This window comes from Myotis myotis, unplaced genomic scaffold, assembly GCF_014108235.1.
Source record: "Myotis myotis isolate mMyoMyo1 unplaced genomic scaffold, mMyoMyo1.p scaffold_m19_p_27, whole genome shotgun sequence".
NCBI classification, from domain to species: domain Eukaryota; kingdom Metazoa; phylum Chordata; class Mammalia; order Chiroptera; family Vespertilionidae; genus Myotis; species Myotis myotis.
Genome location: NW_023416332.1, coordinates 2,586,884 through 2,612,144, shown reverse-complemented (window position 1 = coordinate 2,612,144; position 25,261 = coordinate 2,586,884). Strand labels below are relative to the sequence as shown.

The 25,261-nt window shown below is 67.6% G+C and overlaps 3 protein-coding genes across 7 annotated transcripts; 2 read left to right on the top strand and 1 right to left on the bottom strand.

Moving 5' to 3' along the window:
- The first annotated feature begins 673 nt into the window (after positions 1-673).
- Positions 674-5,531, top strand: CD151 (CD151 molecule (Raph blood group)). The gene is made up of 9 exons (XM_036295740.1): positions 674-803; positions 1,744-1,799; positions 2,869-2,959; positions 3,115-3,306; positions 3,596-3,670; positions 4,047-4,151; positions 4,246-4,404; positions 4,495-4,581; positions 4,687-5,531. The coding sequence occupies exons 3-9, from the start codon at positions 2,876-2,878 to the stop codon at positions 4,744-4,746; spliced, it is 762 nt and encodes a 253-aa protein (XP_036151633.1). The 5' UTR covers positions 674-803; positions 1,744-1,799; positions 2,869-2,875; the 3' UTR covers positions 4,747-5,531.
- A 985-nt stretch (positions 5,532-6,516) lies between these two features.
- Positions 6,517-7,940, bottom strand: POLR2L (RNA polymerase II, I and III subunit L). Its single transcript, XM_036295847.1, has 2 exons — positions 7,783-7,940; positions 6,517-6,777 (listed from the first exon to the last, which is right to left on the bottom strand). Exons 1-2 carry the CDS (start codon positions 7,875-7,877, stop codon positions 6,669-6,671), a joined length of 204 nt encoding a protein of 67 aa, XP_036151740.1. The 5' UTR covers positions 7,878-7,940; the 3' UTR covers positions 6,517-6,668.
- Positions 7,941-8,156: 216 nt separating this feature from the next.
- TSPAN4 (tetraspanin 4) lies at positions 8,157-25,152 on the top strand. 5 transcript variants are annotated; one of them, XM_036295842.1, is made up of 9 exons: positions 8,157-8,253; positions 13,303-13,398; positions 16,138-16,217; positions 21,817-22,008; positions 22,468-22,542; positions 23,201-23,302; positions 23,415-23,546; positions 23,652-23,735; positions 24,414-25,152. In XM_036295842.1, exons 3-9 carry the CDS (start codon positions 16,155-16,157, stop codon positions 24,480-24,482), a joined length of 717 nt encoding a protein of 238 aa, XP_036151735.1. In that variant the 5' UTR covers positions 8,157-8,253; positions 13,303-13,398; positions 16,138-16,154; the 3' UTR covers positions 24,483-25,152. The 5 variants fall into 5 exon arrangements, with proteins under 5 accessions (XP_036151735.1, XP_036151734.1, XP_036151733.1 ...); XM_036295841.1 differs by lacking the exon at positions 8,157-8,253 and adding an exon at positions 8,464-8,600; XM_036295840.1 differs by lacking the exon at positions 8,157-8,253 and adding an exon at positions 9,512-9,634.
- Positions 25,153-25,261: the final 109 nt, after the last annotated feature.

The window sequence follows — 25,261 nt, the reverse complement described above, 5'->3', positions numbered from 1 at the left end:
AGGAGCTGGGAGCTGCCCGCTGAGCCCAGGGCAGGTGGGGGAGAGCTGCCCCAACTGGAGAGCTTCCCTCCTTACACTCCCCCTGCCCCCACTCAGCCTCCCAGTCTAGTGGGTCCGCAGGATTTTCCAAGCCCTCCCACCACTGCCAGGCCAGAGCCCTCCAGACTGGAGTATCTCTCACAGGGACCCTAGGCCTCCGAACGCCAGGCCAGCATCTGTCCTGCTGACCCCTGTAGCCTCTGGATGGAACCTGGATTGGGAGGAGGGAAAGAAGAATTGGGCCTGGAGGACAGCAGGGTCTTGGACAGAGTCCAGGCCTTGGCTGGGCTGGCTGCCTCCCCCACCTCCCCCGCCCCTAGCTCAGTGTCTCCGTCTCCTGAGGGCCTGGGCCCTGGTCAGGCTGTGGAGGCCTCCAGGCTGCAGCTCGCCCGGCCTCCACAGCCCCGTTAGAGACCCTCTCTAGGCGCCGGCACCGGCTGGTATCCCGCCCGCCCGCGCAGAGCGCGCGTTCAGACCTGTGGGCCGTAGGCCGGGTTGTTGGCCATGGGCGGGGCCTGTGGACAGGGGCGGAGCTTGCTGGCAATGGGCGGGGTGTGTGGGTCGCGTTTGTTGGCAGTGGGCGGGGCCTGAGGGCCGGGGCGGGGTTTGTTGGCCGTGGGCGGGGCTTGTCGGAATGGGTGGGACCTGTGGGCCGGGGCGGGGCCGTAGGCGACCGGTGCACCGCCCTCGCAGGCCGCCGGCGGGCCGTGCATTCTCAGCGCTCTTAGCCTCTATCCCCGCCCGACTCGGCTCGGACACGTCCGGTGAGTGCGCCACCTGGCCGGGCCGGCCGGGAGGGGCCGAGAGTCCCAAGTCCTGCGTGGCGCGGGCTCGGAGGCCCGGCCGCCGCCTCGGGAGGCCCTTTCCGGAGGGAGCCGGGCACCAGGAGGCTGTGCGGGCGGGCGGGGGGGGGGCGCAGGGCGAGGGCAGGACGCCTCCCGGGTCTTCAGACCCGCCTGGCGGTCCCTTTGGGCCAAGGGCCCCACCTGAGCATCCCACTCATTGTTCCCGGTCGCCGGTCCCCTTTCCTCCGCCCGCAGGCCCGCCCACCACCCGGTGCAAGTGGGTGGGCGGGCGGCGGCGGCGGTGACCTCATCGCGGTGACGCGGGATTCCTCCCAGGGCCAGGATTCCTCCCGGGTCCCCCTCCTGGTTGCGCGGGCCTCCGAGGGCCCCGCTGAGTTGCAGGGACTGGGGTGGGGCGGCTCTGTTCCCGGCCGCAGGAACTATTTCTGGCCGCCCTTTCCCTGGGGGTTCACATCCGCTAGACTCTCCCGGAAAGAGGGGCCCCTCCCCACGGGTGGCCGTGTGCGGCCGCGGGGGCTGGATCTGTGTCCGCAGTCAGCGTCCCCCAAGGCCTGGGACCTCCGAGCAGCCCTGGGGGCACGTCTCCAAGCGTGGGGCGCCCACTCTGTCCACGCCGGCTGTGCTTCCCAGGCTGCGGCACTGCGCTGGTGGGGGAGGGGGCAGGGGCAGGTTGGCGCCAAGGCCCGGGGTGGGGTGCTGGGAGGAGGCGTGAGGCTCCTAGCAGGATCGCACTGTCCAGAAATGTCCTCTGCCCTGCCCCTCCCTGGCTCAGACCAAAATACTGGCCGCTCCCCTGGCTGCTGCCGGGAGTGACTTGTGCCTCCTCTGGAAGCCGGCGCCTGGGGCAGCCAGCCGCCCGGACCTGGGTCAGCCCTCTGATCTGTCGCTGCCCTTCTAGTGGGACCTCCTGGGGAACTGTCCACCTGTCTTACCGGAGCCATTCCTGCCAGCCAGGTGAGTGCTGGGTGGGGCGGTGAGTCTGGCTGTGGGAGTTACTGTGTCTGGAAAAGTGGCCCCAGGCACCGCCGTCTGTCCCACAGCCTCCCTGCGCCCCCAGTGTAGTCACCGCCCTGCAGAGCAGGCTGCTGTTCCTGGCCGGGGTGCCTCTGAGGGCAGCCTGTGGCTGCTCTTCTCACTGGGGTTAGTGTGCCTGTCTGTCCCCTTTCCAGTAATGAGGAAACCTGAGGTCTGGGGTGGGGGGTCTGCCTGCTCTGCCTGCCTGGACCCTCCACAGTGCCCACTCTTTTTTTCTTTTTTAAAATCCTCACCCGAAGACATTTTTCCCAATGATTTCTAGAGAGACTGGAAGGGAGGGAGGAGGGGGAGAGAGAGAGAAGCATCGATGTGAGACCAACACATCGATTGGTTGCCTCCGGCACATGCCCCTACTGAGCTGGGGAACCCACGACAGAGGTACGTGCCCTTGACTGGGCATCAAACCCGAGACCCTTTGGTACCTGGGCGGACGGTCTAACCACTGAGCAACCGGCCAGGGCCACAGTGCCCACTCTTTCTGGAGGAAGGAAGGGAGGTCTGGCCTTTAACAGAAGCCTGAGAGGCTTTCCCGAGGCCACATGGCTAGTAAGGGTAGGCCAGTCTGTCTCTGAGTGGCCTCCCCTCTGGCAGCTGTAGGTAGGTCCCAGCCAGCCTGTGACATGGGGCCTGGGGAATGCTGGGGTGGGGGGGGCGGGGCCTGCATGAGCTCACCACAAGGTGCCCGCCCGCCCGGGGCTTCCTACCCTGGCTGCCAGTGGGGGTGAGTCAGCCACTGGTGGTTGGGGGTCCTCTGTGCCCGGGGGTCTGGTCAGGGAAGCCAGGCCCTCCCGCCCTCTAGGGCTGGGGCAGCAGGCATCTGCCCTGGTTGTAATGGGGTCCCCTGACCCGCCCTCCTGCGAAGTGTCCTGGTTCCCAGGGTCAGTGGTTGCTTGGGCATCGGCATCCCTCCCTTTGTCCCCTCTGGTGTCTGGCTGTCCTCCCAGTCAGGCCTGGTGGTGAGGGCTCTCTGACCCCCCCTGCCTCCCAGCGCCAGGATGGGCGAGTTCAGCGAGAAGAAGGCCACGTGCGGCACCGTCTGCCTCAAGTACCTGCTGTTCACCTTCAACTGCTGCTTCTGGGTGAGGCCCGGCACTGCCTCCCCGAACCTTCGGGGAGGTTATGGCACCTCGGGGCCTCCCTCTGCCCGTGCTTAGTTGGAGGGGCTGGTTTGGGCTGGCCCTCGAAAGGAGTCCTGGTCGTGGGCTCACGTGGGGACCGACCGGTGTGCCCACAGCTGGCTGGTCTGGCCGTCATGGCCGTGGGCATCTGGACGCTGGCCCTGAAGAGTGACTACATCAGCCTGCTGGCCTCGAACACCTACCTGGCCACAGCCTACATCCTGGTGGTGGCTGGTGTTGTTGTCATGGTGACCGGTCTCCTGGGCTGCTGTGCCACCTTCAAGGAGCGGCGGAATCTGCTGCGCCCGGTCAGCAGGGCGCCTCTGGCACTGGGGGCGGGGTCCCCGGGTGGGGGCCTCCCCCCTGGCTGTCTGGGGAAGAAGGCACTGAGGGGGGTCGAGTGTGACACTGCAGGATCGCCTCTGCTGTGTTCGCCGGGGGTGTCCCTCCCACCTGCCCAGCCCTCCTGTGAGCCCCTGGTGGCGGACGACACCTGCTCTGAGGGGAGCCCTCACTCTGTGACCACTGGGAGCTGAGGGCGGCGCCTCGTGGATGGGGGTGTCTGTGCCCCTGCTCACTGCGCCCTTCCCTGCCCAGTACTTCATCCTGCTCCTCATCATCTTCCTGCTGGAGATTGTTGCCGGCATCCTGGCCTACGTCTACTACCAGCAGGTGAGGGGCCCGGACAGGCCACACGGGGATGCACACACACAGGGACACGCACACGCACACGCGCACACAGACCCCGAGCTCCAGAGCTGACCCTTGTGCGTCAGGCCCTGGAGGTGAGGGCTGGGTCGCAGGGGGTGGGGTACACTGCAGGGGCTCGTGGGGGAAAGCAGGTGCTCCTAGGATCTGGAGCTCCGGCCCTGCCCCCGCCCCTCCCCAGGGTCCCCTGGGGGATTCTCCCAGCCCACCTGACCCCCTCCTCAGCCAGCACCTGAGCCTGGCCCCCCCCCGCCCCCCCCGTCCTCCACACACCTTTCCGCATCTGCCCCCATCGGAGGGTCTTAGTCAGTGGCTGAAATTGTCACCACCTTGCCCCTAGCTGAACGCGGAGCTCAAGGAGAACCTGAAGGACACCATGACCAAGCGGTACCACCAGCCAGGCCACGAGGGCGTGACCAGTGCCGTGGACAAGCTGCAGCAGGAGGTTGGTGGGTGGGTCGGGGGGCCTCTCTGGAACCTCGAGGGAGCCCGCGGGGTGGGTGGGGCGGGCACTCAGCCCTGCCGCCTTCTCCCTGCAGTTCCACTGCTGTGGCAGCAACAACTCCCAGGACTGGCAGGACAGCGAGTGGATCCGCTCTGGGGAGGCCGGTGGCCGCCTGGTCCCCGACAGCTGCTGCAAGACCGTGGTGGCCCACTGTGGTCAGCGGGTCCACGCCTCCAACATCTACAGGGTGGAGGTAGGTGGGCGGGGCCTGGGCTCCGCGTGAGGGATGCTGGGTGTGGGGAACCTGCCCATCTTCAGTGCCTCCCCCCTCCTGCCCCCTCAGGGCGGCTGCATCACCAAGCTGGAGACCTTCATCCAGGAGCATCTGAGGATCATCGGGGCCGTGGGCCTTGGCATCGCCTGTGTGCAGGTGCGGGCCTGGGCAGGGAGGGCCCTCGCGGGTGCGGGGACACTGGGTGGCGGGTGGCCGGGGCCCACTCATGCCGGCTCCACTCATGCCGGCTCCACACCACAGGTGTTCGGCATGATCTTCACCTGCTGCCTGTACAAGAGCCTGAAGCTGGAGCACTACTAACCCCGCCCACGGCCGCCCGCTGGGCACGTGCGCACAGCTCCCCTGGAGTGACTACTGAGCGGATACTTCTAGAATACTACTGACGGCCAGGGAGCTGGGGTTCCTGGGTGCCTCTCCCTCCCCTCTGCCCCTTTGCCAGGGAGGTTGTGTTCTCATGCCCTTGCCCCCACCAACGTGCCACCACCGTGACCTCTGGGGACCCCCATCCCCAGAGCGAGCTTCAAGTGCCTTTTGCTGCATGCCAATCCTGAGGCAGGGACCCCTCCTGCAGTTGGAGGGACCCAGCATTTCTGCTTATGTGGGGGCCTGGGTTCTGTCATAAAGTCTCCCCCGCACAGGCCACTTCCCTTGGAGGGGAGGTTATGGCCCCTCAGGGGACTCCCTGGTGCCTGTGCTTAGTTGGAGGGGCTGGGTTGGCCCACCCTATGGTGCTCCCAGACCCTTGGACACACCCCACATAGTGGTGGGGGCAGGCCTGGGAGGGGTGACGCTGGGGGTAGGTGCAGGGGGGTGTGGATCGGCGGCAGGTGAGGAGCTCCGTGTGCTTGCCACCAGGTCGCAGTGCCACCCCCAGGTCCTGTGCTTCTGCTGACCCCTGGTCCCCAGCCACCCCTCTGCTGAGCCCCCCGCTGTCTTCCTGCTGCTTTCCCCATCACCAGAAAGGCCGCAATGTTCACTGTTGTCTCCCTCCCCCGGGGCAGGGGCTGGGGGTATGTACTCACTGCTGTATGACTAGACCTGCCCTGCACACAGCAGGTGCTCAATAAACGTGTGGATACACAGGTGCTTACGGTACTGATGGTTCTGGACCTGAGCCCTCACGTCCAGCAGGGAGGACGGAGCCACCACCCACGGCCACAGGAGGGCAGATCCGGGGCCCGGGGCAGCCGGTGCGAGCCGAGTCTGATAGGACTCGAGGGGACCAATGGCAGGGACAGCTGAGCACAGGACCAGTAGAACCTCACACATCTGGGAAGATGGTGGTGCAGCTGTGACCCGGGCTGGAGAGCTGTGAGGCCTGGGGTCTGGCAGGATGTGTACCTCTCTGCCCAGTGGCCGTCCCCAAGACTTGGGCTGTCCACCCCTGGGCAGACCTTCTCAGATGCCTGGGCAACGGGGCTGGAGAAGGCTGCCTCCCTGGCTCTGAAGTTGGCTTCTGCGTTCTGCTGGCCAGAGGGCATCAGGGCCCACCTGACCCTCCCCGGGGCACAGCTCTTCTGGCTGGCCCACAGGATTCCAGGCTAATGCCCAGGGCTCGGGCAGCCCGGGCAGCCAGCAGAGCCTCATCAGGGCCACCTGTGACCTGCTGGGGTGGGGGGGAGTCTCAGGCCTGGTTGAGGCAGCCAGGTGCTGCCCTCCCCTCTGCAGAAACTTGGGCAGGGGGCGGGGAGGGGGGGCTACTGAGCTTGGGTGCAGCCTGGAAGCTTTTGGCAGCAGGACCTCAAGATGTGACCGCAGCAGGCACTCTATTCCTGATCCTTTAAATCCTGGGAGAGAGGATGTAGGGAGCTCTGCTCTCAACCTGACGAGCACCCAGAACATGGGGGTGGGGTGCCAGTGCCCGCGCTCTTGCTGCCCGTGCCTTTGTGGGGCTGAGCACCCCCTTCCTGAGGGAGACACCCCAGGCTGAGTGGCTGCCATGGGGATGGCTCTCCCCCCTCCCAGGCAGTGAGGGCCCACATTCACCCCCACGAGGCCTCGGCACGAGGCAGAACACAGGTACGTGGGTGGCGGTGGGTCCCACAAAGCCAGACACAGTGAGGACCTCCACGTGGTTCTGCAAAGACCTTTATTGGGTGGTTCCTTCCAGAGCAGGAGACAAACATCCACACGGCTGCGGGCATCACTGCTTCCGGCTGTCCACGCCTCAGCGAAAGGGTCTCAGGCCAGACATGCCGGGGTCCCCGCCGCGGGCGGCGCGGTCACTTCTCCAGGGGCGCGTAGTTGAGCAGCTTCTCGATGAGGTCCACGTGGGCCAGCAGCATGCGGCGGCAGCAGTAGCGCTTCAGGCCCAGCGCGTCCAGGGCGTCCCTGCGGGCAGGAGAGGAAGGTCTCTAGAGAGCCACCTCGGCCATGTCCCAAGCCAATAAGAGCCCCCAGTGTCCCTGGGACCCAGACCATTCACCCTGGAGGCCTCCAGAAAACTCTCACACGGTTGGCCCCAATGCGCGGGGATGGGAAAGGGGAGCCCAGGCTGGAGGTCCTTGCTGGTGCTCGGCTGGCAGGGAGGGGTCCTGGGCACCCCAGCAGCCTCCTCGGGGTCTAGTGCAAACACCTGCCCATCCATGGCTCCCCTGTTCTCCTCACACCGCACTGAGAGCCTGCGCGGGCTGGCACACCCCAGGCCCCCAGATGTGACCAGGACCTGGCCGTCCGCACAGGGGCCAAAGGCGAGGCGAATGGGGAACAGGGCCGGGCGGGCGGGCACGGGTAACTGTGCTGCGGGGCCTCGCGACGGCAGCTCCGTCTCAGGAAGCTGTCCTACTCCCAGAAGACAAGGGGGCTTGCGGGGCCTGGGGGCCCACAGCGGAGAGGTCAGGGAGCAGGTGGACAGGGACGAGGCGCGCCCTGACTGGTCAGAGGGCACCTAGAAGCCCCCACCGCCAATGGCTTGATGCCCGACTCCCTCCGTCCCCCAAACTGCAGGGGAGGGGGGATGACGCTCTCCCGAGAGCGGGGCTGGGCTCTGGGGCTGACAGCCCACGCAGGTCACCTGGGGTCGGTGTGCGCCGCCTGCCCGGCAGCCCTGGGCCACTGCCCCACCTCCTCGGCCCCAGCCCCAGCCCCAATCCCTGCTCCCGGCGCCACGTCCGCCCCAGGCCCCCCGGCCCGGCCCCAATCCCTGCTCCCGGCGCCACGTCCGCCCCAGGCCCCCCGGCCCGGCCCCAATCCCTGCTCCCGGCGCCACGTCCGCCCCAGGCCCCCCGGCCCGGCCCCAACTCCTACTCCGGCCCCACGTCGGCCCCCGGCCCCGGCCCGCAGGAGACACTTCCCCACCGCCCAGGAGGCCCTCGCCCGCCCAGCCCGGCGTCTCACCCCTCGGTGTACTCGGCCTGCAGCAGCCCCAGGTAGGCCTCCCACTTGTTGCCGACGATCTTGCCGCACGTGAAGCAGCGCACGGGGATGATCATGGCGACAGCGGTGTAGCGGCGGCGCTCCGGCTGCCGGCGGCTTTAGGGTCTCAGTCCCCGCCCCCCCGGGCGCATCCACGCGCGGGGGTGACAGGCCCCGCTCCCTCCTGCCCTGCGGGCCCCCGGCGCCGTGGGCCGTCACTTCCCACGTCTGGCCAGAGACCATTTCACTAAGGGTGCGACGAGTTTCTTTTACGCGCGCGCGGTGGTCCCAGGGCCCGCGGCCACGGCAGGAGCGGAGGGCGCCCCCCGCCTGTAGCTTTGGTACGTCCCGGCCTACGGCGTCCGAGCGCGGCCGCAAGGGCTCGGCGGCGCGGTTCGCGTTTCTCGTGTTCGCACGACTGAGAGCGGCGCGGCGGGCGGACGGCGCGCGCAGGTACAGCGTCCGCCCGTGGGGATGCGGCCGGAGTCCCGCCGCCCGCGGCGCCGCAGCCGGGACCAGACCCAGGCCCGGGCCCGAGAGAACCGGCGTGGCCTCCGAGCCCGAGCGCTTAGCCCCGAGCCGAGCCGCAGCAACAAGTGGCGGGGAGACCCCGCGGCGGGGGCGGAGGGTCTGGGCGCGGCCACGGGCGGGTCTTCCCGCCGCCCCTCCTGGCCCGGCCCCGAAAGGGGTCCCCTGCCCGGAGCCCCTGCCCGATGCCTGGGGGTCTCTGTGGCTGAGTTCTGGGGTCTTCTCGGGGTGCCGCCCGGGCCGCTCGTCCGCACGATACCGGCCCCGGCCAGGTAGTTACCAGGAGCCGACGGGGGAGGGGGGCGCGGGGGGGCGATCGGTCCGTGCGCGCTCGGTCGCGGCTCCTCCCCGCCTGCGCCGGTCCATCGCTTGGCCCGCGCCCCTCCTCCCTTCTTCCCGGGAAGGGGCTGCGGGAGAGGGGCCGGGATGGGTCTGCACCCGCCCCGGGACAGGCTGTGCTGGGTCCCGCGGTCTGAGGGCGTCGGACCTCGCGTGTGAGGACGGGAGCGGGGCGGAGAGGATGGTCGGGGGGGGGGGGGCGTCGCGGAAGAGGCGCCCTTTGAGTTGAACCTTGAAGAACCCGGGTTTCGCCAGGGGCGAGCCGCAGTGTGTGAACGCGGACAGAGGCTGGCACAGGGCGCCCCTGGGCAGAGGCCTGGAGGTTACGTGCAGGGCAGCTCCAGGAGACAGGCTTGGGCCAGGGCCAGGGCCAGGGTAGGTGGTGGAGCCGGAGGTGATGGGGCAGGAGCCACGGAGGGTTTGCAGGAAGGAGAGGCTGTGTGTCTGGAAATGGGGTGGGGTGAGCCCCGAGATCCGGGGCCGGGGCCGGGGGTAGGCTTTGTGCAGGAGGTGAGCATTGGGCTGCGGGGCTGGTTGTGTCGCCAAGTGTGACTTAGGGTGTGTGTAGGCTCCAGGCAGGCTCGCTGGCCTGGCACAGACATCTGCATCTCTGTTGGGTCCCAGGCATCAGCTAATTGTCCTCTCAGACCTGTTGGGGGGCAGGGAGATGGAGGGTCCTCTGGGTCCTGGGTAGAGCTGGCCAGAGCTGCTGGCCGCCTGGAGTGTGCGCCTCCACCTTTGCCCTGGACCCTGGACCGCGTCCCCAATGGCATTTGCCATCCCCCACCCTGCCACGTGCAGAGCCACGAGCCAAAGCAACTTCCCTTCCCTGACACCCCTCAACCCCCCTCCCGCTGACTGGACGCACATCCTGTCCCTGGCCAGATGGGCAGGCTCGGGGCCTTGAGTCACCGTGGCCTGGGGGTCAGACCCAGGCTCGGCCACAGAGGCTGCGGAGGTGGTGGAGGTGAGAGCGAGCCCAGGGGGCAGGGGGTGTCCGCGGGTGGACCTTCGGGCCGGGGTGGGGGCAGAAGGCCTCCTGGAGGAGGGGCCAGGCCTGCCCACCAGTGCTCCCCGGAGGGAGCCTTTGTTTACGGGGAGTGAGGGGAGGAGTTCCCGCCCTGATCCGCATGGGAGCCAAGTGGACATTCCTGGGATTCTGAGCGCCGGATGTAGATTTGGGGGCGGTGGCAGCATCCTCTTCCCAAGCTTCCGCCCTGCAGCGCCCCGATTTCCCAGCAGAGGCCATGGGGAGCAGAGTGGCTGCCCGTCCCAGCCCGTGCGCAGGGCCCCAGCACGGGTGCGCAGAGGCCCCTTGGGGCACTTGGGGTTCTGAGTCCCCCCAGCTCAACTCTGCCCAGGCTGGACCACAGGAGCCCGGGGAGCCTCAGAGGTCAGCTCTGCCCGCCCCGCCCCCCCGGGCCCTGAGTGGCTGTGTGTGTGTGTTTGCGGGTGAGCGTGTACTGGGGGAGCAAGCTGAGGAGAGAGCCATGGGGGCCCGGGCACTGGTGGGCATCGGGGGGACTCTGCCCGCCTGCCGGAGTACGCCTGCCGGGTACTGCGGCCCTTGCTGACCCCTCCGTGGAGTGTCAGCGCAGGCATGGCCCGGGCTTCTGGGGAGGGCCAGAGGGTGAGGTGCAGGTTCCAAGAACGGGTGTCCTGTCCCAGGAGTGGGGGGCGTGAGGGGGGGCTGTGCTCACATGTGGTTTGGAACTCATGAGCTCGCTCTGCTTCCTGGCAGAGGGTCACTTGAGGGCAGGCAGGGGAGAAGGGGAAATCCAAGATTGAAGTTGTAGCTGCTGAGACTTGGCCTTGAGCGTTGTCCTGGTAACAGGCCCCACCCACTGGCCCTGGGCCACAGCCTCAGTTTCCCCTTGGGGAACCAGCAGCTGTGGGGCTGGAGGGTCCTGAGCCCAGCTGTGCAGACGTGGCCCAGGCTGGGCCAGTGGCTCCGAGCTGTGGGTCGTGTGTGCTCACCCCGGATGCGCGGGCGGGGCCATGAACATTCCGGCTTGGACTCCTCCCCAGAGTCAGCCGGTCGCCCCCCTGCGGCCCCCGCATGAGCCCCGGGCCCTGGGGCTGGGGTGTCCTGAGTGGCAGGCGGTGCTGCAGGTGTGAGTCAGCCGGTCGCCCCCTACGCCCCGCATTAACCCCGGGCCCTGGTGCTGGGTGTCCTGAGGGGCAGGCGGTGCTGCAGGTGTGCTTGGGCCGGGCGTGGCCCTAACCTAATGACCTACTGGGCACCCCGGGCTCATGGCATTTGAGAACGGCACTGCCAGCCCAGCCCGGCTGCCTGGGCCTGATGTGGGTCCCGGTGGCACAGGCCTTCACTGGGGTGGGGTGGGCATACACTGGGCACCTGACGCCGGGTGCTCCCAGGGCCTTGGTCGATGGGCGGGCACCCCGCCCTCCAGGGTCCTCATTGGGTCCCCCTCCACCTCGTGGGCCAGGTGGCCTCCAGCTGAGGAATACCTGAGGGGGAGGGGAGCCGTGGGCAGGCCCTGAGCTCGGCTTGGCCTGGTGGGCCCTGGAGGAGAACAGAGGCCCTTGGTGGCCCCTTCCAGCGGGACCCCCCCTTGGAGCAGGTGTCTCCCAGCCCCTGAGCCCGGGGGCCTGGGGCCTGTGTGCACAGGGGGTGCCAGCCTGGTGTCTGCGGGCCCCTCCCCCAGTGGGGGCTGGGTGGGCGCTGGGCCCTCGGGCTGCAGCAGCAGCAGGAAGGGGACACCGCAGGCCTGTTTGTGTTGGCCGGGCCTCCCAGCTCCTCAAAGCCGCCTCAGAGCTGCCGCTGCCCTCCGCCCCGAGCTGAGCTGCCCTGGCTGGGCTGTGCCCGGCCACCCCGCCACTGCTGGGCTCAGGGGGCCGCGCAGTCAATCGCCTGACTGTCCCTCCGCCCCAGGCCTCCATGTCCGAGGTGGGCGCGCTGTTTCCTGGACAGGCCCTTTGTGAGTGAGCCTTGGTCTAGCCAGGTAGGTGCCCATGGCCTCTGAGTAGCTCACGCTGCCTGGGCCCTACCTACCCCCCACGGTGGGGCCCAGCCCAAGCTGGCAGGGCCTCACTCAGCCTGTGCCTGTTGCCTGCTGTGTGTGCTGCTCTGGGGACACAGACCTGTGGGCCCTGCACTCCAAGGAGGCCCGGAGTTGGGAGTGGGTCAGGGCGGCTTCCTGGAGGAGGAGGCGGGGCCTGGGGGAGGGAGGGAGCGGCACCCACGCCTGATGGCAGGGTTGTGTCTGGGCTGGGAGGGTGGGGGTCACTCACAGGGGGTTCAGGGGCTGCCCAGGGTTGGGGCTGGGGGTTCTCCATCCTGGTGTTGGCCTCCGTCCCGAGATGTGGGCCTAGGAGGGTGGTGGGGCCATGAGGGTGCCGGAGGGGCCGCCCTTTAGGGCCTGCCCAGGTCTGGGGCGGGGGACACGCAGGCACAGCTGGGGCCTGTGCTGGTGGGAGGTGTGGCACGTGGTGTCAGCTTCTGGATGTTGCTGTGGGCTTTGGTCAAAGACAGTGGGGAGGGTGGGGCCCGTTGCCTTGATGCTTTCCTGGGCCTGCAACCCCTCCGCAGGCAGGTCAGCCCCAGGCACAGCGTTGAGGGGCAGGGCGGCACGGATGGGTGTCCAGGGTCCTCTCCCCTCTGGTGGGTGCTGCTCCTCCCCCTGCGGTTGGGGGTGGGCCTCAGGTTGCTCACAGGAAGGAGTCGGGGCTGACCCTTGCAGAGGTCTGTCCACCCAGATGTGACCGGACCAGTGGGCACCTGCCAGGGGGCTTTTCAGCCTTCCCATCCCTGTGCCCTCGGGCTGCTGGGAAGCCGCCTGCCCCAGCCCCCGGCTGACCGGCCCCTGGTCCGAGGGGAGGGTGGAGGCGTGGCTGGGATGCCCTCTCCCTGCACTCCTGGCTGGTGGGGAGGACAGGCCCCTGGAAGTGCTGAGGGCAGAGGCAGGGCCTGGGCAGTCATCGCCATGGCTCTGGGGGGAGGGGGACACAGCCTGGTCTCAGGGCTCTAGGACCTCGGCGGTGACGCATGGCTGGCTAGCAGCCAAGTCTGTGTGAGTCCAGGCATCTGAGCACACGTGTGCTCTGCCAGTGTGTCCCTGCACGCGCACTGCCTGTCGCTTCGTGTGCAAACCTGCCTCCCTGCCTGGGCGTTCAGAGGCCCAGTGACCAGAGGTTGGGGATGCAGCTCCCCTGTTTGGGGCCGCTGGTCAGTGTTGCCCCCATGCCCCGTCCCCCAGCTGCTCCTTGCTGCCCCCCCCCAGAGGGACCTAATCCCCAGGGGAGGGCTGCCCCACATTCCTGGGGGCTGCCTGGTCTCTGGGGATGGAGCCAGAAACCTGGGCCTGTGCCCTTGGCCGGGAATGGAATCGGTATCTTCTGGTTCACAGGTCGATGCTCAACCATAGCCAGGTGGGCCGGGTGCTTTGTATTTATTTTCACTTTATTTGTTAATCCTCACTGGAGGATGGTTTTCCACTGATTTTTAGCGAGAGTGAAAGCGGGGGCGGGGGGGGGGTGTAGAGAGAGAGAAACATGGATGTGGGACACATCGACTGGTTGCCTCCCACATGTGCCCCAACCCAGCGGGGGAGTGGGCCCTGACACCCAGTGACTCGCACGGGGTGTGGCCTCATCCTGCCCGTCTTCCCGCAGAGCTCCCGCCCGCCTGCCTTGGGCCTGCTGACCGCGCCGCCCCGCCCGGCCCCAGGGGCCGCACACCGCCCGCCTGACTTCCCGTGGCAAGCCCAGGTACGTCGCCGCCTGCCGGCAGTGGGGACAGGTCTGGCTGCCGCCTGGCTTCGCCTGGGCCTGGGCCTGGGGCCGTGCCAGCCAGGCTGCCTCCCCAGTATGCTCTGCTGGAGCCCCCCCAGCGGCAGGAAGGGGCTGCAGTGGGGGAGGGGCTGGGCTTTGGGGACAGGATCACCCGGGAAGCCCCCCACCTGTGTTCACACCCCAACGGACCCGGGTGCTGGGCTGGGTCTTACAGTTCATCTCAGACTCACCTGCTCACCTGGGGTGATGGGCACAGGGTTTGGTAGGTGGGAGTGGGGGTGGCGGGACTTTTGGGGGACGCTGGGACAGCACTGGCTGAGGGAGATGGAACTGAGGGCATCGGGGTGCTGGGCCCAATGTGGAGACCCAAGCCGACCCCCCACCGCCCTCTCCCCGCCGGAGCCCCAGCGTGATGAAGCCGTGGAGGGGAGCCCGTGGGAGCCCTGCCTTGGGAGCCGGGCCCCCGTCCCCACCCACCTCTGGCCCAGCATCTTCAGTACAAGGGGCGTAGGTGCATGTTCTGGGGGTGCGGGTCACTGGGTGCCTGGGACCCTGGCTCGGGTCCAGTCCGAGTGTGCGGGGACAGTCCCGGGCTCGGACTTCCAGCCTGGGCTGGCGCAAAGGAGAGTTGGGGCCCTTGGTTCAAAAATTACCACGAGTTTCACAGAGGAGGTAGTGGAGCTTCAAACCAGTGAGGGCTCCGTGTGGCCTGGGAGGGGCTGCCAGCCACCCTGGCTGGGGAGGAGCAGGGTGCTGGTGCGGGGCTGGTCTCTGGTCTCTGGGCCTGGACGGGGCTGCCCCACATCCATGGGCCTGCCTTTGGGTCCCCAGTCATCACCCGGAGCCCCGGCGCTCAGGCCCCTCTCTCTCTCTTTCTTTTTATTGATCTCAGAGAGGAAAGGAGGGGGAGAGAGAGATGGAAACATCAGTGATGAGAGAGAATCATGGACCGGCTGTCTCCTGCCCCCACACTGGGGATGGAGTCCACAGCCTGGGCCTGTGCCCTTGGCCGGGAATGGAATCGGTATCTTCTGGTTCACAGGTCGATGCTCAACCACAGCCAGGTGGGCCGGGCGCTTTGTATTTATTTTTCACTTTATTTGTTAATCCTCACTGGAGGATAGTTTTCCACTGATTTTTAGAGAAAGGGGGGGCGGTGGAGAGAGAGAGAAACATCGATGTGGGACACATCGGTTGCCTCCCACATGTGCCCCAACCCGGCGGGGGATTGAACCTGCAACCGAGGTACATGCCCCGACTGGGAATTGAACGGTGACCATGGGCTGACGCTCTAACCATTGAGCACACAGCCAGGGCCCAGGCCCTCTCTTTCAGTCTGAAACTTCCCAGACCTGCCTTGCAGAGCCCCTGCCCTCCCCGCACCCAGGACACCCTCCCCGCCTGCCCTCTCTCACCTGACTCCTCAGGGGTTGGCTTTTAAATCAAAGCTCTGCCTCCCCCCAGCCTCCCCAAGCACTGTCCCCCGCGTTGGGGCCCCCAGGTTGGGTCCCCCAGGCCAGCCCCTGCCTCCCCAGCCCTCCCCACTCAAGCTGTGAGCTGCAGGAGCTTTGGGGTCCCAGCGCGGCCCTCGCCCAGCCCGGGGGGGGGGGGGGTGGGGGCGTTGACGGGGGGTGGGTAAAGGAGGCTGCTCGAGAGTGGGAACCCCAAGACGTGTTGGGCTACACTCCCAGGCGCTACGTGTTACCTCGCTCTGGTCGGGAGCCGCCCCAGGCCCACCGGACAGCAGGGGGCCACTTGGGTTTGCATAGAGCTGCTCCGCGAAAGGCCGGGCGCCCTTCCTGGGGCTGAGCGCTGCGGGGACGAGCCCCCCGCTCTGTCCAGCCCTCCGCCAGCACCTCCTCCCTGGGGAGCCAGGCCGGGAGCGTGAGGGGCGCGGGGCGGGGCGGGGGCGTCGCCCGAGGCCGGGATTGGCCGGCGCGGGGCCGAGCGGTCGGATTTGCCCGGCGGCAGCGCCGGGAGGGGAGGGTCGGCGCGGGGCGGAGATTGGCGGGGGGGGGCGGGGCGGGGCTTCGGGGCTGGGGCGCCGGGGCTGGGGCGCGGGGCGCCGGGGCTGGGGCGCCGGGGCTGGGGCGCGGGGCGCAGATTGGCGGGGGGTGCGGGGCGGGGCTGCGGGGCTGGGGCGCGGGGCGCAGATTGGCGGCGGGGGGCGCGGGGCGGGGCTTCGGGGCTGGGGCGCGGGGCGCAGATTGGCGGCGGGGGGGCGCGGGGCGGGGCTTCGGGGCTGGGGCGCGGGGCTGCGGCTGGCGGGCCGGGCAGGTGTCCGGACCCGCCGGGTCTGCGCGGGGCGCTCTCGCGGCTGCTACCGCGGGGGGCCGGGAGGGGTGCAGGGGAGCGGGGCCGGGGGCGCGCGGGCAGGAGCGGGCGGGCGGCCGGCGGGATGCGGCGCGGGGCGGCGGCGGGGGGCGCGGGGCGCTGAGCCTGCCGGCGGCCCCGGCGCGATGCGCCGCTCCAGCACCGACGAGTCCACGTACCGGCGCAGCCCGTCGCCGGAGGGCAAGGAGCCGGGCTTCGCGCGCGGCGGCCCCTTCCGGCGCTACAGCAGCCTCTACGGGCGCGCGGACGGCGGGGACGGCGGCGGCCCCTTCGGGCTGCACGGCAGCCCCGGCCCCTCGGCGGCCCAGGCGCGCTGCACGGCGCCCAAGGGCACCAAGTACGTGGTCTTCTACCTGGACCTGTCCTTCATCTTCCTCCTAGAGCTCCAGCGCTGCGGCATGGCGCGCGGCTGCCTCCAGGGCGTCAAGTACCTCATGTTCGCCTTCAACCTGCTCTTCTGGGTGAGTGGCCGCGACCGGGGGGGCCGGGGACCGGGGGCCGGGGTCGCCTTCGCTCTTGGAGGGACCCAGGGAGAACCGAGAGCCGCGGCTCCGGCCGGAACGGGGCGGGACGTGCGGGTCGCTGCTCTGGCTGGGGGCCAGGGCTGGACCGGCCAATGGGGCGGGTGCGCGTGGGGGAAGGGGAGGCCAGGCGGCCTCTACCCTGGGCAGCAGCGCCGTGTCCTCCTCCCGAGGTGGATGTGTCCCGCACGTGCGTGCCCGGTCGGGCTGCCCGGGGCACTGAGCGGCACCTGCCAGGGGTCCGTCCTGGTCTGTGTGCTGGGCTGGTGCTCCACTCTGCTTCCCTCCATCCCCGCAGCCTGAGCTCTTTATCACCCCCCCCCCATCGAGTGGACCCACCTACCAGGTCCCAGGGACCCCGGCTTATGAGGGGCTGTAGGGGTGAAGTACCCCAGTCTCTGGAGGAGCCGTGGGAAGGGAGAGGGGGTGTGCACTGTGGGTGCTCTGGCCGGGGGACACTGAGCGGGCCGTGGGCACGGCGGGCCACCGTGAGTGTCTGCGGGGCGCCTCGCCTGCTGCCTTTTCCTCCAACAGGCTGGGGCGGCTTCCATAACTTTGCTGAGACGGGAGGTGCCTGTGTCGAGTCAGGCGGCCCTTCCCCCAGGATGGGGACAGAGCTGCCTCCCAGACCCACACCGCAGGGAAGGTGGGGGCTGTGGGGAGGCAGGTGTCACACCTGCCCAGGTCGGAGCCAGCCTGGCCAGGCCTCGGACGGCACAGGCCGGGCAGGGGGAGGCTGCTGGAGAGAGGATGTCAAGGTCACTCTGGTTCCTTCATTCATTCCTGGGCAACCCTCCTTCCACACCTGGGAGTGAGGGGTGTGGCTCTTGCTCGCCTGGGCTGTGGACCAGAAGAAGGCTGCATTTGCATGCTCATTTGCATGCTCATTTGCATGTGGTCCAGATGAGGACAGATGCCTAGAAACCCAGGTCTACCTTTCTGCACCTCCCTTCCACCCTGGGCACTGGCTTTTCTCCCTCCCACTTTGGGGGGCATTAGGGGTCACTGGGAGGGCAGCTAGCCTGGGGTCAAATGTGGGGTGTGACCCAAGGCGGCTCTTACCCAAGATGCCTGCTTTTCGGAGGGTCACCCTAAGAGTTTGTTCTCTGCCAGGGGCCCCTGGAAGAGGGGAGCCAGGCCCGGAGCCCGCAGAGAGGTGGTGCAGCTGGAGCTCTGAGCAGGCGTGGGAAGAGGTGGGGACGCTGACAGCTGCAGGGGGCACCGGCCTGGGTAGCACTGATGGCTGAGATGGGGACCAGAGCTGGCAGCCATAGGTGTCGCCAGGGTGGGCATGTGGGTTGTGGATTGACGGGGGGGGGGGGGGGGCAGTGGGTGTGGGGCATGGCCAGGTCCCTGCTTCTCCCCTCATCTGCCCTCCTCAGCCGCCAGGACACCTGCCTGCATGGAGAAGAGGTCTCTCCCGCGGGCCTTGCGCAGAGAGCAGGGGTCCCCAGGCGGGGCCGTAGCCTGCAAATCCCACAGGAGCTTCCCCAGCAGCTCAGGGCCGGCAGCCTCCGCCACCCGGTAACGGCCGAGGTGGGGAACCCCTGACCCACCGCGGGCAGCTGCAGACCCGATTTGCGGCCGCTGGGCAGCGGCTGCCATTCTTGAACTGCATGTAGATGGTGCCCTCCACCGTGCCCAGCCCCCATACCGAGGCTGTGCCGGCTGCCAGGTGAGGGGCTTCTGGGCACAGGCTTGGCCCCTGTGGGCACCCAGCCCTCCACCCCATTCCAAGGACATGGCCTGCTGCCCGGCCATCTGCCACCCTGAGCCGTGTGGCCATAGGGCCGTCAGCAGAGGGCCTGCTGTCACCCACTCTGCCATGGGCCTGGAGGTGATGGCATTACCAACCGTGCCCGAGGCCACCTGGAAAAGATGCAGACCAAGAAAGCCACAGCAGGAAGGAGGGTGGTAGCCAGGGACAGGTGAGGGCAGGGCGTGTGCTCGGGGCGTGAGAGGCAGGGACGGCTCAGGGGGGCAAGGCTGGGTGGGGACCCTGACGGTGGACCCTCCCCTCCCAGGCTGTGGTGGGTCAAGGTCTGCTTCTGGCCCAGCTGGGTTTCTGTCTGGCTGGGGAGTGGGTCCGGCCGTGCCCCAGGCAGTCAGCGAGCAGCTGGGGAGGTGCAGGGTGGACACTGGTAAGCTTGGGGTGGCGTCCTGGGTCCCCAGCTTCGCCGTCTGGCCAGCCTGCCCTGGGAGGGCCGGGGGCGCTCTCCTCGGGGAGCCAGCCCGGTTTATCCTCCTGCCGGTGATGTTCTGTGTCTGGATGTAATGGGGCCCATTTTTCTCCTGCACTTGGAGGCTGTAATTTTCCTGCCAAAATGTTTTAAAAGCTGCAAACGCAGAAACATTTTAAAATTACAGGTAATTTTATTAAGCACAGGCATGCAGTGTTAGTGCGCGTGTCTGGGAGCGTTTTGGGTGGCTGTTCTGTGAAAATGTGCTTGAATGTGGAGGGGCCTGGGCGCCTGTGGGGGCCCCGGGGCACAGGGCGGCATGTCTGAGTGTGAGGGTGTGTGCATCGTCGCAGGTGACACAGTATTGGCGAGAGGCGTCTGTGACCACGTGGGCCGTGTGTCTGTGTCCCAGGTGTGGATGGCTTGTGTCTGGGTCTCTCCTCCGTCTCAGGCTGGAGGCCAGGACGTTGTGTGGGGTGTTACTTAAGGAAACGCCCACCAGGGCTGGCAGTGGCCCCCCCCTTGGGCCCCCGGCCCCTGGACGGCCCCTTCCTGCTGTCCCTCTCCTTGTCCCCGGCAGCTTCCCCACCAAGCAGTGTGGTCCCGTTCTTCCTGCCGACAGGAGCCAGCCACCACCCTTGAAGGCAGAGAGCAGCAGTTTGGCTTTTAAATAGCAGCTCAGCACCTCCCCTCTGTCAGGGACCTGCCCCAAGAGGTCGCCTCACCCACCGTGGCTCCGCCTGAGGCCCAGTCCCGAATTGTGACCCTCTGATGCCAGAGCTGTGAACTGGTGAGGGGCCAGGGGCCAGCGAGTCCAGCGGGTCACTGTCCTCCGTCCAGTGGCCTGGCTGACAATTTCCTCCCCAGAGTGGCGGCCCCCCCCTGCCCAGGTCCCTCCTTGCCCCAGTGTGGGTCTGCGTGGCCTTATTCCTGCACATAGTGCCCCAGGGGGCGGCCCAGCCACAGCCTCCCCTCCCCCACCGGGGTCCTTGGAGATCCCACGAGACCCAGAGGCCATGGGGACGGGTGCTTGGTGTCCCGACGGGCATGGGGACAAGCTGGGGCACGGCCAGGCAGGCAGGTGGGAGAAGGAAATGAGTCAGTGCGCACCCCTGCCTCCCTTGTGCCCCATGAGGCCTCGAGTGGCGTCTCCTGAAGACAGGCTCAGGGTGCCCAGGGGCACTGGTGCCCAGTCTTGCTCCCTCTCCGAGGCCTTGCCTGCAGTCAACACCATGGACAGCCCCCCTCCCCCTGCGCGCCCCCCCCCCCCCCCCCGTGGCTGGGGGGGCCTGCCTCTAGCCCACCTACATGTGGGGGCACACACACCTCCCTACAGTCAGCACACCCTGCCCCCTGGGCTGTGCCCACGCCTGGCTCTGAGGTGAGGATGGTCCAGGGGAGGGTGTGTGTGTGCGGAGTATGAGGAACCAGCTGCTGAGTGTGTGTGGGGGGCAGACACCAGGTGGTGTGTCCAGTGAGAGGGCCCCCCCATCCCCCCGGCCCCTGTAGCCGGGTCACAGCCCCGTTTCCCCTGAGCGGGACACGCTGAGCGGGACGCCGTGCTGACGCCTCGCAGGCTCTGATCCCAGCCACAGCGGAGGCGCTGTCACACAGGGTGGCCCTTCTGGGAACCCCCAAGGCCTGCTCAGCCTCTGCACCAGGGTCCCCCAACCCGGAACCTAGAAGCATGGGGCCCTGGCACTTCCTGCCCCTGGTTGGTTCTCCTGTCACCTCTGCAGCCCCCACCGCAGCCGGGCACTGCCCAGAGGGACCCCACATGCCATAGGACGGTGATGGCGAACCTTTTGAGCTCGGCGTGTCAGCATTTTGAAAAGCCCTAACTTAACTCTGGTGCCGTGTCACATTTGATATTTGCAACCATAGTAAAACCAAGATTTATATTTTTGATATTTATTTTATATATTTAAATGCCATTTAACAAAGAAAAATCGACCAAAAAAATGAGTTCTCGTGTCACCTCTGACACGCGTGTCAGGTTCGCTGTCACTGCCATAGGAGGCCTGGGCTGAGCTCACCCCGGCCCCCCGGTGATTGTGGTCTCCTGCCAGCCGGCAGGCTTAATGCACCATGTGCTCCCAAGTGTGATGGAGACACCTATGGTGACCAGCGGCAGCTGCCACCCCCACGCCCAGCCCTGCAGCCAGGCTGACTGGGGGCAGGGCTGAGCCCACAGGGCCTGCCTGGGCTGTGGGGTCCTTGTCTCGGTTGAGGCCCAGGCCTAGGGAGTGGGTGGGTGCTCATCTCCCAGCCTCGGTTCACTTGCCTGGGAAATGGGTACGAGTCTGGCTGTAGAGCTTGGGAAGCTTTTGTGGGTGATGCGGGCTCTTGGTGGCCTGGGCAAGTAACACTGTCCCTGGAGTCGGTGGCCCAGCTGTCCCGGGTGGGCAGGGTGAGCACTCTGAGGTGTAGTTGTGCCCGGGGCTGCCCTGCGGCCGAGCCCAGGAGGGCCGAGGCCAGACTGGCAGGACGCTCCTGGGCCCTGGTGGGGGTGCAGGGTCCCACGACTGTCCAGTCCTAGAATGGGGCAGGGCCCCCAGGGCTGCCTGGCTTTCCCCAGAGCCATCAGCCGTCAGTCCCCAAGTGCAGGCCAGCATTTGTGGGGCTGCCTGCACCCCGGAACACATCCTCCGTTTCATCCTGAGCCGACCCAGAGCCCAAGGCCTCACTGTCTGAGGGAGGGAGCCGGAGCCCTAGCCCCCTCGGCCAGCCCTGGGCGCCCCGCCACCAGGCGAGGCCGAGAGCCCTCTCCGGTTCATCACAGCCTCACCTCTCCTCCTTCTTCCTCTGATTTTAATTGATTTTTGTCATAATGAGCAATTATGAAATCCGGTAAGAGCTGTCGTGGTTGAGGGGAGGCAGCGAGGCGGGGAGCAGGCTCTGCTTCAAGCCTGCCTGCACCCTTGGGGGACCTGTGGGTGCTTTGGGCGGCCCACCTGGGGTCTGGTGTTTGGTCTTTGGGCCACCCACCAGGAGGAAGCCGGGTTTTAGGAAGAGCGAGCTTGTAGGGTTCTGCTGGGGCCTCTAAGGTGGGGCTCCCTGGGCTGGACCCGGTGTGGATGGGTGAGGTGCAGGCTGTGTTCTGGGGGCGGCGGGGGGGATGCTTCTTGGAGGGTGAGTTGGGGGTGCTCTGGGGCCCCCTGCCCAGGCTGCCTCAACAGGCGCCCCGTTCATGAAAGCGAGTGTCTGCAGACCAGCGCCTCCCACCAACCACAGTGTGACCAAGCCCTCGGTGTGGGGCCCTGCTGTCCGGACAAGACCGGGAGGGTGCCCTCAAGGTGCACGCGGGCTTGCCGGGACGCCCCTGGCTGCTGCCTCACCATCTCTCTCCTCTGCCCCAGCTGGGAGGATGCGGCATCCTGGGGGTGGGCATCTGGCTGGCCGCCACGCAGGGGAACTTCGCCACCCTGTCCTCCTCCTTCCCGTCCCTGTCGGCCGCCAACCTGCTCATCGTCACCGGCACCTTCATCATGGCCATCGGCTTCGTGGGCTGCATTGGGGCCATCAAGGAGAACAAGTGCCTCCTGCTCACCGTGAGTGCGGGGCGGGGCCTGTGCGGGGGTGGGGGTGGGGTATTGCCTGGAGCGGGGCCTGTGTGGGTGTGGGGCGGGGCCTGTGCGGGCATGGGGCGGGGGCACAGGCTCCCACTCACGGCTCCACCTCCAGGGCTGCGGGCTGCTCTGAGACAGGGGCCTCCTGAGTCAGGACACGTGCCCACCGTCACACACGCGTGACAGGCCTGTTTCCCGAGACCGCCCCCTCGGGACCCCTCCCAGCTCCTGCCCCCCTCCCCTCCCCCGTCCTGGGGCGCTTTGTTGAGATGCTCCCGGGCTGGCCGTGGCCTTGGAGGTGGACTTAGAGGCGGGATGACCATGACCATGGCCGCAGATAACTCGGAGGGCATGGCCGCCCAGGACAGTGCCGGCTCCAGGGCCTGGGTGGCTGGGCCGGAGGGCCGGGGTGCTGAGCCTGTGTCCCCCCACCCCCTGCAGTTCTTCGTGTTGCTGCTGCTGGTGTTCCTGCTGGAGGTCACCGTCACCGTCCTCTTCTTCGCCTACACTGACAAGGTCAGCCCCTCGGCCACCAGCTCCTGGGAGCTCCGTCGGCGAGGGGCCGCAGGCTAGTGTGCCGGCCAGTGGCTGGCCTCAGCGGCCCCTCGTCTGACGCCCAGCTCACTGTGGGTAGTTGATCTCCCACTTGTTCCCTTAGTCGTCTGTTGATGTCAGTCCGGGCTCACTCACACGTGTTTGTTCCCGGGGTGGTGGCCCGGGACTGTGACTTCCTGCTCATCTGCCCTCCTGTGCGTGGGCGCTCAGCTGGCTCCCGCCGCCTGGGCCTGGCCCCGCGCTCTTTGGGGACCACTTCCTTTTTCCTGGCACCACAGACACCCTCCTTTCCTGGAGGGTCTTAGGGACGGAGCCTGGTTGGCTCCTTGCTCGGGGGTGTTGGAGCCTCAAGGCCCCTAAGCCGATGGCAGGGTTGTGTGTGCTGACCGGCGGGCACACCCAGCTCGGAGTCCGTGTACCAGTCTGTCTGTACGTCCAGCTGAGCTCGGGCTGCTGTGTCCGACTCTAATCCAGTGCTCAGCACCCAGGGGCCGGACACGGCAGAACAAAGGCCTGTGCGCTGCAGGGACTTCTGCGGGGAGGTGACTCCAGGGAGGGGCTGAGGACAGGCGTTGCGGGTCTGCACAGGGAGGCCCCGCTGACCACACTGCCCCTGCAGATTGACAGGTACGCGCAGCGCGATCTGAAGAAAGGCCTGCACCTGTACGGCACCCCAGGCAACGTGGGGCTCACCAACGCCTGGAGCATCATCCAGACCGACGTAAGGGGGCCGGCTGTGGGGCAGGAGGCGTGGCGCGTGGGGCGTGGCTGGACCTGTGGGCGGGATGTGTGGCGTGGGCCCTCAGCGAGATCCCACCCGGTGCCTCCCGCAGTTCCGCTGCTGTGGCGTCTCCAACTACACGGACTGGTTCGAGGTGTACAATGCCACGCGCGTGCCCGACTCCTGCTGCCTGGAGTTCAGTGAGAACTGCGGGCTGCATGCCCCTGGCACCTGGTGGAAGGCGGTGAGCCGGCGCCCGTCCCGTCTTTCTGCTGGTTTGGCCCCAGGACCTGGGGGTAGAGGGCCAGCCTCGCAGCAGTGCGCCCGGTGACACCCCCCCTTTCTCCAGCCGTGCTACGAGACGGTGAAGATGTGGCTCCAGGAGAACCTGCTGGCCGTGGGCGTCTTCGGGCTGTGCACGGCGCTGGTGCAGGTACGGAGGGCGCCCCAGGGAACAAAGCCGCAGATGCCCTGCCCCCGTGGAGCCCCGTCCCCAGGAGGAGGTGGGTCCGTGCGGGTGGACAGGGAGCCTCCATGAGTGAAGTGGAGGAGGTGCAGCCTGGACGCTTGTGTGAGGACCCTGGGCACTCCCAGCCCTGTTCCTGCAGCCCCTGCCCAGCGGGTGGTGCTTACAGGGCTGCCCAGAGTAGAGGGAGGGTGGGCCGCGCAGGCCCTGACGGCAGGTCCAGCTGGGGCCCTGCGGCCCTACCCCTAGCCCCATGGAATCCTGAGTGTCTGCATCCTGGGGGCTAAGCCGTGTCAGTAACCTCGGTCATCAGGGCAGCCACCATTCCTGGGTCGAAGCCAGAGCAGATGAACATGCGGAAGTGACGATCACAGTTGGATGAATGGGCAAGGGGCAGGGTGCTGGGGCCCGGTAGGTGGGCGCTGGCCCTGAGACCGCCTGCAGAGCCCAGGCTGGCCATGCCAGGGAGAGGCGGGCCTGGGCTGAGTCCCAGGAGGCCCGCGGTGCCCACTATGCCTGCAGGGCTGAGGGGGTGGTTGTGATGGACCTGAATTGCCAAGGGTGGAGGCCATCCTCAGAGGGGCCGGGCGGCCGCACGCAGGACATGACTCTGGCTCCACTCAGCCCAGCCCCGTGTCCCCGCAGATCTTGGGCCTGACTTTCGCTATGACCATGTACTGCCAGGTGGTGAAGGCCGACACCTACTGCGCGTAGGCTGCCCTGCCTGCCACCTGCTTCGCTGCCAGAGGATGCCACCCCCCGGGGAGATGACCTCGTGCCAGACGGGCAGCTGGCGCCTTCTGTGTCCACCCACACATTCTCCAGAGCAGCTTTCCCGGACCCGACACAGGGCTGGGTGGGGAGGGCCTCCTGCGCCCCGGTGCTTGGATGGGCGGAGCCCGCATCACATTCCTGTGGGGCAGGGCAGGCTCCCGGTGCATCTAATAAAGTGCGTGGGCAGCAGCCCCCCGTTTGTCACTGCCGACTCCCCACGGGGCACCACGCCTAGGCAAGCCCGTGGCTGTGGGCCCCCCTACCCACGTGGGGTTCCACGACACACACAGGCTCAGGCGAGCTGCCCAGCCAGCAGATGGGGGCTTGTGTGTCTGAGGACAAGCCCCCAAACCTCCACTAGATTAGCTCCAGGAAGTGGTGCAGAGGCCCCAGGAACCGCGAGGAGTCCCCGACCTGTCCAGTGTCTCCATCCCCCAGCATTTCTGTCCCCCCCGCCCCGCCCGGGTATCCTCAGCAAGGTGAGTTCAGTTCCTTGCTGCCTGTTAAGGGTTCCTGTCCTGTCCTGGGAACATGGCCCTGAAGTGTTTCTTTGTACAACTTTGCAAATAAAGGGGCCGCGGGGAGCGAGCAGCTGCCAGGCCCAGCACCAGCCAAACGCCTCGGTGGCGTCCTGCGACCTGGGCTGATGGGCAGTGAGGGCTGGGGCTGGGTCCAGTGGGGATGGGCCTCTCAGGAGCCTCAAGCTGTGGGGCATCTGA